We start from the raw sequence: 13,160 nt of genomic DNA, 5'->3' as shown, positions 1-13,160 counted from the left end.
AGTGAGCATTAGGGAAATTAAAAAAATATGAGTAAAAAAGAGTATCTAAAAAGTGAGGGTGCAAAGGAAATACATGAAATAATTAAAAAAAATAAAGGTAGACAACGACAGCAAATGGGATAAAAGTAGACAGAAGATATAAAACCAAATGCAGGTTAAGGAAATAAGAAAAAATTAAAAAGTAGCAAAGCTGAACTGAAATGAAGACATAGAAAGGAACTAAAAAGTGATGCAACAGAAGAACTAATTAAAGACAGCAAAGGGAATAAAAGTAGGCATAGAAAGAAATTTAAAAAGATTTAAAAGAGATAAGCATTAGGGAAATAAAGAGGAAAAACTGCAAAATAGGGACAGCAAACTAAAAGATGTATAATGAGAATTTAAAAAGTGAGGGCACTAAGGACAGATGGAGGATGAGAAAATAAGGCAGGAGAGGTAGCAGGACAAAAGCACAGAGAAAAAGGGAGCACTAGAAGAAGAAAGGAAGAGGGAGCAGGAGAGAAGAATAGAGAGAAGAGGTATAGGGAAGCAAAAAATGAAAAAAATGAGCAGCAGCATGGAAAAGAGAGGGGCCAGGAGAGGGGCAGGAAGGGACCAGGACGCACAAGAGGGATGACAGGGCCCCAAGGGCCCGGGACTTAACCACAGCTCTCGCTCTTGGCGCTGCCGGGAGAATTTGACAGGTCAGATGTTTCTCTCTCCTCCCTTCCTCCTTCCCTTCTTCTGTAACTCCAGTCACTTGGCTGCCTTCCACCTAAAGGAATAGATGGGGGCATCCCAGCTCTTAGGAGACCGCAGCACACGGCCGTACCGCGCGTTGGGTGACCCGTGCGGACCCTGCAGGGCACGCTGGCGGGCTGGCCTGCTGCGGACTACAGAGAGGGATCCTTCCCCACCCCGAGGGGCAGGCTCTCTCTTGCCTGCAGCAGGAGGTGGCTGCCGGCCAGATAGCCTTCAATTTTTTTTTTTTTTAATTTTTTTTTTTTTTTTAGTCTTTCTCTGGCCTCTCCAGCTTCAGCCACCACAGCTCCTGTCCACTGTCCATAGCCAGTAAGTGCTCCGCCTGTTCCTTTTCAACCCCATGCTGTGAGAAGCTCGAGGCCAGGCAGAGACAACCCATGCAAGCCTGAGGTGGGTGCAGTCAACAGCGCACCCAGGGGAGGAATGGACAAGCACATCCTCAGTGAAGCTTCTGGGAGATGGAAAAGAAGAAGCAGTGACCGTTGTGACTATAGACAGCCTCTGGCCGGAGCCTGTCCTTCCACAGGGGCTTCTGGAGACGCATCGAGGGCCAGCTTGCCACAGTCACAACAGGGCTTGGGGGTGGCCTGAAGCTATGGGACAGGCTTCGGGGGAGATGCTGGAACTGGGGGCAGCTGCACAGGGCTGGGAGAGGCTAAAAGGGAGCTCTGGCGAGTTGGGGAGGCACCCAGGCACCCAAATCCTTCCCTTCTTCCCTTCCACCAGCTCTCAGGTGGGGCTGCCTGCCACAGAAGAGGGCTTGCCACTACCCATCCCACCACCCCCAGGGCAGCCAGGAGACACCCCCACACCTGCCAAAGGGGCTCGCTTGCCTCACTGGTGGTCCTGGCCCTCCCTGACCACCAGGAATCGCACTCAGCAAGCCGCCATACGGCAGCAAGCCTTGCAGCCTGTGCAAATGTTTCTCATCAAACACAGGGACCACTAATCACAAGTTCCATTGGGTAAACCCGGTACTTTGTGGATCTATTGTGTAAGCCTGATAGGATCCAGGCCTTGCTAATGCCTTCACCATTGAAGAGGAGATAAAAGATTGATAAGAGGGGTCTGGCCCCAGAAGGTGCCAGAGGCTGAATGATTGCCCGAGAAGCATGAAGTCTGGGAAAATCTGTGGAAACCAGGGGAGAAGTAAAGGCAGCAGGGGGAGATCACGACCACCGTCTCAATAAAGACCAAAAAAACTTGTCCCCCCACACTTGCAAGGAGCACGCGTGCTAATTTACACAGCAAGCGATGCTAATTTAAATATAACTAACCAATACCAGGTGGAATGGTAATTACAGACCAATGAGTGTAAACGCAGATAGGTTTTTACTAATCATGTAATAGGATAAATAGGCTGTAGCTCCTTTGTGCGGTGCGCCAGCTTTGTGGAATTACCCCCTAGCACGATGGAATAAAACTGACTTCTCGGCGCTGTGTGCGAGATCGGCTTTTGCACCTCGGGTGACAAACCCCGTTTGAGGGACAAGGGTTTCGCCCTCGAGGGACAGCAGTGCCGGCGCTGCCGTCCCGCGCTTTGCGCGCCCCCCCCGACACCGCGCACCTGGGGCGGCGGCGTTTCCTTACCGGGAGGCAGCACCCCCCGGGTACCGCAGCATCGCACCGCCGGTACCGGAGACGCTACGGTGCCACGCTGCGCTCGCCTGAGGGCAGCGGTGAGGGCGCGCGCCCCACCACGCATGCGCGGCGGGACCGCTCCTGGGCTGGCGGGCGGTGCGCCACGGCGCATGCGCGCTGGAGGCACGGCCACGCCGCTGTTCGGGGAGCAGGCGGAAGCCCCCAGGAAACCGGCGACAAAACTACCGCTTCGGGCCGCGCCGGTAGCGAGGGCTCCGCCATGCCGTGCGCGCCCGAGAGCGGTGCAGCTGCTCGGCAGCCATGTCCTCAAAAACTACAGCTCCCGGCATGCCCCGGGAACCAGCATGGCCGACCGGAAGCCCCGGGCTTACAGCTACCGGCGGCTTTCCCTCCGTGCTGGCCCCGCGGGTACACTATCCCCCGTCTGTGCCGACGCACTCGGAAATTCCGCCGAGCCCTCAGCGCAGCCCAGCGCTCCTCAGCGTGGCTCCGGGCAGCCCCCGCCTCCGGCTCCGACAGGGCACAGTCCCCCCCCGCCGCTTCCTCCGAGCCTCCCCGACACGGACCCTGCCGCCATCCTCGGGGCTTTCCCCGGGACCCACCAGTCGATGGGGCGGCCCCGCTCACCTCCTCCCTCAGCGCAGCCGCATCCCTGCGACGCTCGGCGAGCGCGCTCCGCTCATCCTTTGGCCAGCAGGGACAGGGAAGGGGTCTTACCCCTGTACTCGGCACTGGTGAGGCCGCACCTCAATTACTGGGTTCGGTTTTGGGCCCCTCACTACAAAAAGGACATTGAATGACTCGAGCGTGTCCAGAGAAGGGCAACGAAGCTGGTGAAGGACCTGGAGCACATGTCGTACGAGGAGCGGCTGAGGGAACTGGGGGGGTTTAGTCTGGAGAAGAGGAGGCTGAGGGGAGACCTCATCGCCCTCTACAGCTACCTGAAAGGAGGGTGCAGAGACCTGGGGATGAGTCTCTTGAACCCAGGAACAAGTGATAGGACAAGAGGGAATGGCCTCAAGCTGCACCAGGGAAGGTTTAGACTGGCTATTAGGAAGCATTTCTTTCCAGAAGGGGTTGTTGGGCGTTGGAATGGGCTGCCCAGGGCAGGGGTGGAGTCCCCATCCCTTGGAGGGGTTGAAGAGTCGGGTTGACCCAGCGCTGAGGGATCTGGTGGAGTTGAGAACGGTCAGTGTGAGGTTAATGGTTGGACTAGATGATCTTCAAGGTCTTTTCCAGCTCACACCGGCCTCTCGAGGCCACCCAGGGCAGGGTAGTACCCGGCCCCACCGGCAGCAGCCACCCCTTCACAGGGAGGGGCTGTCACCATCAGCCTCACTGCCTGGACCTGGGGCTTCTCCAGCCCCGGCCCGCAGCTGGAGCCCAGCAGGAACATGGCGGGGGGCATCGCCCAACCCCCGCAGCGTGCCACCTCTTCCCCCGGGCTCCCTCACAGCCCCTTGCCCGGGGCAAAGGAAGCACAAAACAGCCGGGATGGCAGAGGAGACGGCGAGTGTTTATTCAGTCACGCACATCAGTGCCTGGAGTGAGTCTGCTCCGTGGCTGGGGCAACCCAACGCTCTCCCTGTCCCTGGGACACCTCTGCAGTTGTTTCCGGAGACATGGAACAGATAGTCAGCTCCTGGAGCAATGGGCTGCTGGGCAGAAGTGTAGGCTGCCAAAAATGAGGAGCAGGACACAGGACACTGTAAGAGGAGAAAAGTGGCAGCTGGCTGGGCAGCAGGGGTGTAGCAAAGAAAGCATGAGGCAGGGAATGGGATAGTGAGAGAAAGACAGGAACAAGAAAAAATACAGGCACAGCGAGTGGCGATAAGAAAGGAGCAGGACAGAGATGGAGAAAGAAGCAGTAGGGACAGGAGAGGCAGAAGGACAGTGGGAGCAGGACAGAGAGAAAAATAAGGACAGGGAGCAGGATGGAGGTGAAGAAAAATCCTCGGATGGGCAGCATGACAGAGGCATTAAAAAAGAACGGGGCAGGGAGGGCTACAGTGAGAAATGAGGGGACAGAGCAGGACACAGCAACAGAGAATAAAAAAGGAAGAGGGAGCATGAGAGGAACAGCAGGTGAAGGACAGAGCAACAGCAGGGAAAGAGGGTCAGGGAGCAAGACACTGGGACAGAATGAAAAAAAGGGGCAGTGAGCATGACAGTGGCAGAGCACAAGAACAGAGGGATAAAGAGACAGGGAGACAAGGACGGTGATAATGATGGGAAGGGGAGAGAAAGACAGCAGCAGAGAGCGATGGAAAAAGGGAAAAACCCTCCATCTCCAGGACAGAGGGTTGTAAAGAGAGATGAGTGAGAAGGACTGAGGGGCACAGACAGAAAGGTACAGGGAAAAGTACAGTGAGATGGAGGAAGAAATAGGGAGCAGGACAAAAGGACAGAAAAAGGAGAGGAAGAAGGAAGGATAAGGATGAGGACAGGGAGTGGGACATATGGAGAGAGAGAAAAAGCAGGACAGAGAACAGGGGAGAGGGATTGAATAATACGGAGAGATGCAGATTGGGACGAAGAGACGGAGAAGGTAAAAACAGGCGATGGTCTGGAGGACCTGTTTCTGACAACCTGTCACTCCTGATGTCACTTCCATGGCCTCAAAAATGGGACACAACATAAGACAGAGGTATGAGGGAGTGAAAGAAAAGGCACAGGGAACTTTTTTTTTTTAAAATGAAGAAAAAAACGAGAGCAAAATAGTGATGGGGAATGGGATAGGGATGGGGAGCAGACAGAACAAGAGAGGAACAAGAAGCAACAGGAAACAAAAAGAAATCTCCATTCCTCCTCTCACAATCCTGGAAAAACAGCCTGCCTATTGCTTCTTCAAAAGGAAGGGGATAAAACACATGGGACTGTTGTCACTGCAAGATGACTGCTGTTATTGCTACTTGCTTTTCCTTCTCTGTTAGAAAGTGTGCAGAGACTCATTTTTTCAAAGGCAAAATTAACTTACCTCAGCTGCTGAGATTTCCTAGAAAACCTTCCGAACAGAACTTTCCCCACGCTAGGTGGAATATTTATATAGACATTTAGGAATTTTTTTTTTTTCAAGTCTGTTTGCTTTCTTCTCAGATAAAGGTTACTGCTTCTGCCTTCCCTTTCACTGAGTTGCTGAAGTAATTCTAGGTCTTCCTTGCCTCTTTCACCCTTCTCTCTTTCTACTCTTCACCACCTCACTTCTTTATGTCATTCTCACTTGACAGTCTGTTGGGCTAAGAAACCTTAACCCAGAAACAAACCTCTCTTCACTGAGCTGGTGCACTGCAGCTTGCTCATCCTGAAAAAGGTTTCTAATATTATTGGCTGTATAGTGCCTCTGTTGGAAGGCTGCTAGCTATTTGCACAGCTTTCTCCAGGCTCCTCTGTAGTGAGAGACCAATTTGTGCCAGAGCTTAGCACTGGTGACTACAGTAAATGAAGCCTTAGGCCACATGAATTGTACTTTAACCTTTGTTTTTATCTATGACAAAGTAACCAGTAGATAAAGAAGTATAAGTAAAACTTTAACTACAGGATATTCTGTAATAAAAAATAAGGAAATGTCTCAAGACAGAGACAAAAAGGGTGCCTGGAGGCTGCAGGAACAAATCAGAAGAGAAGACCCCAGGGTCCACGAACAGGATTCATAAGCATAAATGCCATCAGGAAATCAAGCAACCTATAGAGACTATAAAATCCAGTACCAACCAACAGGTGGGGTTGCTTTTCAGAGGCACCCAGCTTGAGTTGCAACTACTATGACATATTAAACATAGTAGAAGAAGGAACTCTTATTCTTTTATTATAAAAGTGGAACCTAGGAACAAGCCCTGCCGAGGTAGCATCCGCGTAATTCCTACCACGGGCTAGATGGCGATTGTGTAATTCCTACACCACTTCTCAGCATCCAAACTCTACCCCCAGCTGCAACTTTTTTGTTGATTGTAACTAATAACAGTGATAATGATAAATGTACTCCAAAATGACCAAGCAACTGACCTGGAGAGGAGCCAGACCTCTCCAGTGGGAAGGATTTCTCGCTTACTTAGTATGGAAATGGCTGAAGATGGAATCCAGCGAAGAAACGTGTGTGTGTGTCTGTGTGCGTACGTCCATGCACAACTGAACAGAAATCCAAAAGCTTCAGAACATTTATCAGCAGAAAGAAACCAACTGTACCGGTCTTTGTTAAGACACGTAAGGTTAGTGCAAGAGATACAAAGAAACAAAGTATTTATTGTTAAAAGCTTTTCTACGAATCACTCGGCATCATACAATGAAGATATGGTGGCTACAGAGTAGAGGGAGCCCCTCTCTCTCTCTCTCTCTCTCTCTTTCTCCCCCCCCCCCCCCCCATTTATACACATATTTGCTCACTCTCACAAACCCACAGTTATATTTTTTTAATGGAGTTCCTTTCTTCAATGAGATTGAAAAAGGTGTTTATCATACAGGATCTGGCAGAACAGATACATCCTATTAAACAACAGAGCAGTTACAGAAAGGAGACCTCTTTCTTCAGGAAAAAAGAGCTTTCTCTTCCCCCTCATCTCTTTGCACTGCCATAAAAGGGGTCTCAACACAAAAACAGGCCAAAAAACCCCAAACAATACCTGACTAGCATTTTGGCAAAATTAGGAGCCCTATGATAGGTACCAATATTGATATACGCACTAATACTTTCACTCAGCTTCCACAGGATAAATTCTAAACGATGTGGTGTAAAAAACCTGCCAGCTGAAACACTGTCTGCACTACAACTACCAACCCCGCTAAGTCGAACAACTGAATCCCTGTTGATAACAGTGGAAAATGTTTTGGCAATGTGTCTCAAAGTTCTTTGCAGAACATTTGGTTGTGTCCTGCGGGCCCGTTTCCCAGGCTCCATGCACGTTGAGCCTGGCTCTCTCCCATGTGCTCTCTACATGTATACACACACACACACACGCACACACACAAAAAACACACCACCTCACACGGACTGTGCTATTTCCAACAGTGCTCTGCACGTTATCCTGTGCTACGTCTTACTGGCACTTCAGTGGCACTCTGCTCCATCTTTTTATTTCTTTTTCCACTGGCTGTATTCTCTCTATTCCATAATCAAACATTTGTTTTCCCTTTCATTTCTAAGAAACACTTGGTCTGAGTCCTGACTTGTGGCCAAGAGCACAAAGGATTAAAAAGAGTGTTTTAAACCTGCCATGTCAACACTTCAGCTCCAAGATTATTTCCCATCTATTGGCACTCCAGAATTCTGTTTTAACCCTTTCCTAGTTGGATACTATATTTTCTAACCACCTATATTATCATCTATACATTAACTACTTCCATGCACAGAATATTTTTTTGCAGTATGCACAGATGTGTTTTGTCCTGTGGCAGCAAGACCCCAAAACATCTTCTTGTCATCTTTTATACACACAAAAAGACAACCATCCTGAACTTAAAATTAATTTATCATTCACAATCTGCCACAATTGCATGCCTGTTCAGTACCACTGCCTTTCATTTTTGTATGCTCAAGCAGCATTTGGTCCAGTTCCTCCCAGTATTGCTCCTTATTTCTCTTCAAATACAATTTATCTTTTTTGCAAACAAGCAAGCTCCTGGTGGTACTCCTGGAATAGAGGACAAAAATTCTCTCTGTGTCTCTTCAGTAAAAGGCCTGAACTGCTTCTGAACATAGGAAAAAAGCATAAAAATCTCAAACCCCAGTTTAACCAAAGGAAAGACACCTGACAGCTGTTCCTAAGACTCACTGTTGGTGACTATTTTTATGTACAGTAGGAATATGGACTGTGGGATCTAAGAATTGAGATTTTGGATTGCCATCTTCAGTGCCATCTACAGTGGCTGACTCACGCGCACGTACAGACACACTTCAGTATACCATTGGTGCTTAACATAGCTTCACCTTCCAGGGATGCTGTTGTGAACACTGGGCAGCAATATCACATTAGTTTTGCTAATTTGCACTGGAAGAGACTTGGAAACAGATCCATCCAACTAATTCTACAGAGAGATTCTAAAAGCAGGCTGGACTCCATTATGTTGCCAGCTGTGGCACATGACTGAAATTTCTCTGTACAAATATCTGCCACTTTAATGGGAAAGTTCTCAAAAAATCAGAATTCCCTGGCAGACATCCTGCAGGCATCTATCCTAGTCCCATGCCCTTCTCACATCCTTGCGTATCTTTCTCTGCATTTCTTATTCCTGGAGACTGAATGCATCCCCTGAATGTAGCTGCTCTGTTTACCACACACAGAAAAGAGTTTTATACACTGGACAGCATGCACACAACTGACACAGCAGCGTAATAAATATGGAAGCACAGTAGCAGATGACCCCCACTGTTTTCCTTCATAATGCTTGCTTGTAGTCCAATTAGTGGAGTCCTAAAGTAAATACAATTTCAAGTCATTCACTGTCTGGCAGCCTCACAGCCCCTCACTATACTCAGTTTAAGACTGCAGGACGTCACGTTTTACTGTAAAAAGAGGTTTTAACAAAAAAAAAAAAGTTCCAAACAAAGCCATTCCCCGTAAAAGGCCTCAGGCAAAGAGGTACAGCTATGCTTTTTCTCATACCAGTGGTTTTGCATGATGGTACTGCCATCGTATGACTGCAATCAAATGTAAATTTTCCAAGACACCTCCGAACACAACGGACAGAGTAAAAGCCATGGCACTATTAATGTGAAAGCAGAGGTATTAAATAAAGGGGTGGAAGAGAAGACTATCTCTTTTGTGACTGGACAGAAGAAACTTTTAAGTTCAACTAAGAAAGAAATTGGCAAAGATAGCAGAGGAGAAAAGGACAATACTACAGCAAAATGCATTATTCACAAGAGCTGCCTCCCGTACCACATGTGAATTTGATTCTCTTTCCAAGATAGTGAAAGAAAGGAGATGAAAAGGAGTAACCTAGAGGAGGATTTTGAGTGCCATATAATCTGGACAGAAAGTTATACTTTGGCAGCTGCTTTTTGGACTAGAAGTCATATTGGGCCATTAATTACAAACTAATCTATGCACTACCAAAAATGAGGGGGGGAAGGATTTAATGAAGATGTCCCTGCTTCCAAGTAAATAGGATATAAATTCCCATAGTCTGAATTTGTCAAACATTTACAAAGAAGATGGTTTCCTAGGGATATGTTCTCTGTGCTATTTAAGGCTGATTGATAGTGCTTTATAACTCAACAGCATCCTATATAACCAGTACGTATCATGTATGGGGGAACTAAATAATTCCTAGTAAGAGGCAATTCACCTATGATCAAAATGTGAGACCAGTCCAAGGACTGTTAACATCTTGCAGTAAACTGCCACATTGCATGAAGTTAAGCTTCTTGGATTCTGTACCAACTTAACAATTAGGAAAGTTCTTTGCAGGGCTGATCCCTGCTGGTACACAGAGAAACATTTAAGAAATCTCATATTTTACATATATGCTTATTGTTAATATCTACTGTGTTCAAGGCAGGTATCAGCAAAGCACCATTAAGTTTTCTTTTCTTGCGAACGCCTCTTTTCTTGCTTCAACCTCAGCTTTGCTAACACCACTGATATTAAGGATGCCTAAGAAGCTCTTATCCCAGGGATAATTCTCTTCCTCTCAGTACAGCACATTGATCATACCCATCTAGAGATACATCATTCAGTCTACCTTTCACTGCAGGGGCAAGGGAAAGAGGAAGTATCAGAGTTTGCAGAAGAGGTGTCCTGACTATACTGCTTTCTTCCAGAGGGGCTCTTCATTCCAGGAATGAAAATCCTCCTAGTTTGTTCTTTCACATGGTGAGATGGCTTCTTGCACTGCTCCAGCTGGAATAAAAACTCTATTCAGGAATAAAAAGCATTCCACAGCTATAAGAAAGACTATCTTGTCTAATTCCAGAGAAGTTACTATTTGAGACTCTTAGGTAACATAGGATGAGAACTGCATTTATTTCTCTAAATCTGTAGTCTCTTATAACACCTATCTCAACCTCCCCCATCGATGCCACCCATGATTCTATGCATAGCCCATTAGGATTTGCTGTGTAGTGTCGGAACTTTCCACTAAAACTTAATGATGCACGTTGATGAATGAACCTTTAATCTTCTTTAACACTGACACTTGTATGGTGCTGTCTCTGGCCTGGAATGGTTTGAGACACCCCCCATGGGCAAGATTTTCAAGGGTCACTCTAAAGCTGGTGTTCTGACTGGTGTGTTGATGGTACATTCTCATCCAGTCAGGAAGCAGGTCCATGTGTAACAGTGAGCTAAGTAACACTGAAAAGTCCACTGGTTTGGTGATCATGATGCCAATGGGACCTTGTGAGCAGTACTTATGTATTGCGCACTCCCAGAGATTGTTCCAGTTCCTGCCGGCGCTGCTGGATCTGAAAGAAAAAGAGAAACTGTACAGTTCAGCAGATTCAATTGTTCAGTGGCAGAAAGATTCATTTATAAGCCAGCAGTGTGGATAATTCCTTCATACCTTGCAGTAGAAATATCTGCTCACAGCCTCTTGAGACCATGGCTCGTGATAAAATTCAGCTCTGCGTTCTTCCTCTGGGTTTCCAACTACATCAGTCATCACCTGTGACAAAGATTAAAACATTTTTCACTATAGCTCTTATACCACGTAGAGAAGCATTCAGATTTACCTAGAGTCAAAATTTATCTACATTACTACATTAAAAATGTTCAGGACTGTTCTCTAAGCCCAAGGCGAATGGACAATGAGTGGCATGTGTGCTTAGTACCAAAACAAGATGGTCACATACAAACTGTTCACCGTGAACAGCTCCTAACCTCTGCTCCTCAACTGTACCAAGGAATAATTCTAGACACTAGTAGTTGCCCAGGATAAGTACCACGATCTCCAATGATTTAACAACATGGACAGTTTAGTTCCAGTGCCCAGGAAAAGTACCCTGGCACTGTATATTTTATTAGCCTATGTATCCAAAGAACCTCAGCAGTTACCCATACACAGGGTAACAGCTTGAAATGGTTAAGGTATTCACATTAGATTGAAGCACAACTCTATACCAGTGTTGCCCTTATCTCAAAGCGTATCTGACCTTGATTTCAAGGAAAGTTCTGATGGGGAAAGCATTAACGAAAAATAACTCTTTTGAAATGCGAGGAACAGAAAACCCTAGTAATTCCAAAATGGCCGAAGTCCTGTGCTGATTTTTCAGTCTCTACACAACTGCCAAGAAAGCAAGATTTGAAAAACCAGTAAGTTGTTTAAGGAATTAGTGGATGGGACCACCTGGAAAACTGCCCTTAGGGACAAAGGAGCTGAACGGAGCTTGCAGCTCTTTAAGGACATTTTTCTTAGTGTGAAAGAGCCCTAAATTCCCATGTGTAAGAAACTGGACAAGGAAGGCAGGAGGCCAGCATGGATCAGTAAGGATGTCCTGGTCAAACTAAAGTGTAACAAGGAAATGCACAGGCAGTGGAACTAGGGACAGGTATCCTGGGAAGGATATAAGGATGCTGTAGGGATGGGCTCAGGAAAGCCAAGGCACAGCTAGAGCTGAATTTGGCAAGGGATGCAAAGAATAATAAGAAGAACTTTTACAGGTACGTTGGCCAGAAAAGAAGATTAAAGAAAACGTACTCCTCCTCAGTAAATTAGACAGGAGAGCTGGTGACAACCAATATGGAGAAGGCTAAGTTAATCAACAAAGTTTTCTGCCTCCGTTTTCAATGGTAATCTCTCTTCCCACATCTCTCAGACCCCTAAACCTCAAGGGTGCAAGAAGTCACTCCCATTGTAGGAGAAGATCAGGTCTGAGAGCATCTGAGGAACCTGAACATACACAAGTCCATGGGACCTGACAAAATGCATGCCAGGGTCCCGAGTGAACTGGCTGATGTAGTCATTAAGCCACTCTCCAACATATTTGAAAAGTCAAGGCAGCCAGGCAAAGTCCCCAGTGACTGGAAAAAGGGAAAAATCACACCCATTTTTAAAAAGGGTAGAAAGGAGGACTCTGGGATCAGTCAGCCTCACCTCTGTGCCCAGTAAGATTATGAAACAGATCCTCCTGGAAAACATGTCAGAACATATGGAAGGCAGGGAGGTGATTAGAGACAGACAACATGGCTTCACCAAAGGCAAATTACAGAATCACAGAATCACAGAATGATCTCAGTTGGAAAAGACCTTGAAGATCATCCAGTCCAACCATTAACCTCACACTGACCGTTCTCAACTCCACCAGATCCCTCAGCGCTGGGCCAACCTGACTCTGAAACCCCTCCAGGGATGGGGACTCCACCCCTGCCCTGGGCAGCCCATTCCAACGCCCAACAACCCCTTCTGGAAAGAAATACTTCCTAATAGCCAGTCTAAACCTTCCCTGATGCAACTTATTGCGCATGACTAATCTAGTGTACTTCTATGATGGAGCGACCGCAGTGGTGGATGATGGAAGAGCAACTGATGTCATCACCTGGCTCAGGGCAATCCTCAGTATCAGTACAGACAGAAGGATGAATGGATTGAGAGCAGCCCTGCAGAGAAGGATTTGGGGCTACCAGTGACAAAAAATTAGATGAGTCAGCAGTGTGCACTTGCAGCCCAGAAAGCCAATCGTATCCTGGGCTGCATGCAAAGCAGCATGGCCAGCAGGTCGAGGGAGGGGATTGTGCCCCTCTACTCTGCTCTTGTGAGGCCCCACCTGGAGTACTGTGTCCAGCTCGGGTCCACAGTATATAGACAGACATGTCCCTTTTGGAGCAGGTCCAGAGGAAGCCACGAAAATGGTCAGAGGGCTGGAACACCTCTCCTATGAAGATAAG

The 13,160-nt window shown here is 47.4% G+C and overlaps 1 protein-coding gene across 11 annotated transcripts in view; it reads right to left on the bottom strand.

Moving 5' to 3' along the window:
- Positions 1-6,734: 6,734 nt before the first annotated feature.
- Positions 6,735-13,160, bottom strand: part of SMARCD3 (SWI/SNF related BAF chromatin remodeling complex subunit D3) — a 111,650-nt gene continuing 105,224 nt past the window's right edge. For all 11 annotated transcript variants that reach the window (XM_074842696.1, XM_074842714.1, XM_074842723.1 and 8 more), the window contains 2 exons: positions 10,840-10,941; positions 6,735-10,741 (listed from right to left, as the gene is read on the bottom strand). In XM_074842696.1, coding sequence (XP_074698797.1) covers positions 10,688-10,741; positions 10,840-10,941 — 156 coding nt within the window. In that variant the 3' untranslated portion in view covers positions 6,735-10,687. The remainder of the gene's footprint in view (positions 10,742-10,839; positions 10,942-13,160) is intronic.

This window comes from Strix aluco, chromosome 1 (genome assembly GCF_031877795.1).
Source record: "Strix aluco isolate bStrAlu1 chromosome 1, bStrAlu1.hap1, whole genome shotgun sequence".
Classification (NCBI taxonomy): Eukaryota; Metazoa; Chordata; class Aves; order Strigiformes; family Strigidae; genus Strix; species Strix aluco.
Note: the sequence above shows the minus strand (reverse complement) of the source record. Positions and strands in the feature narration are given on the sequence as shown.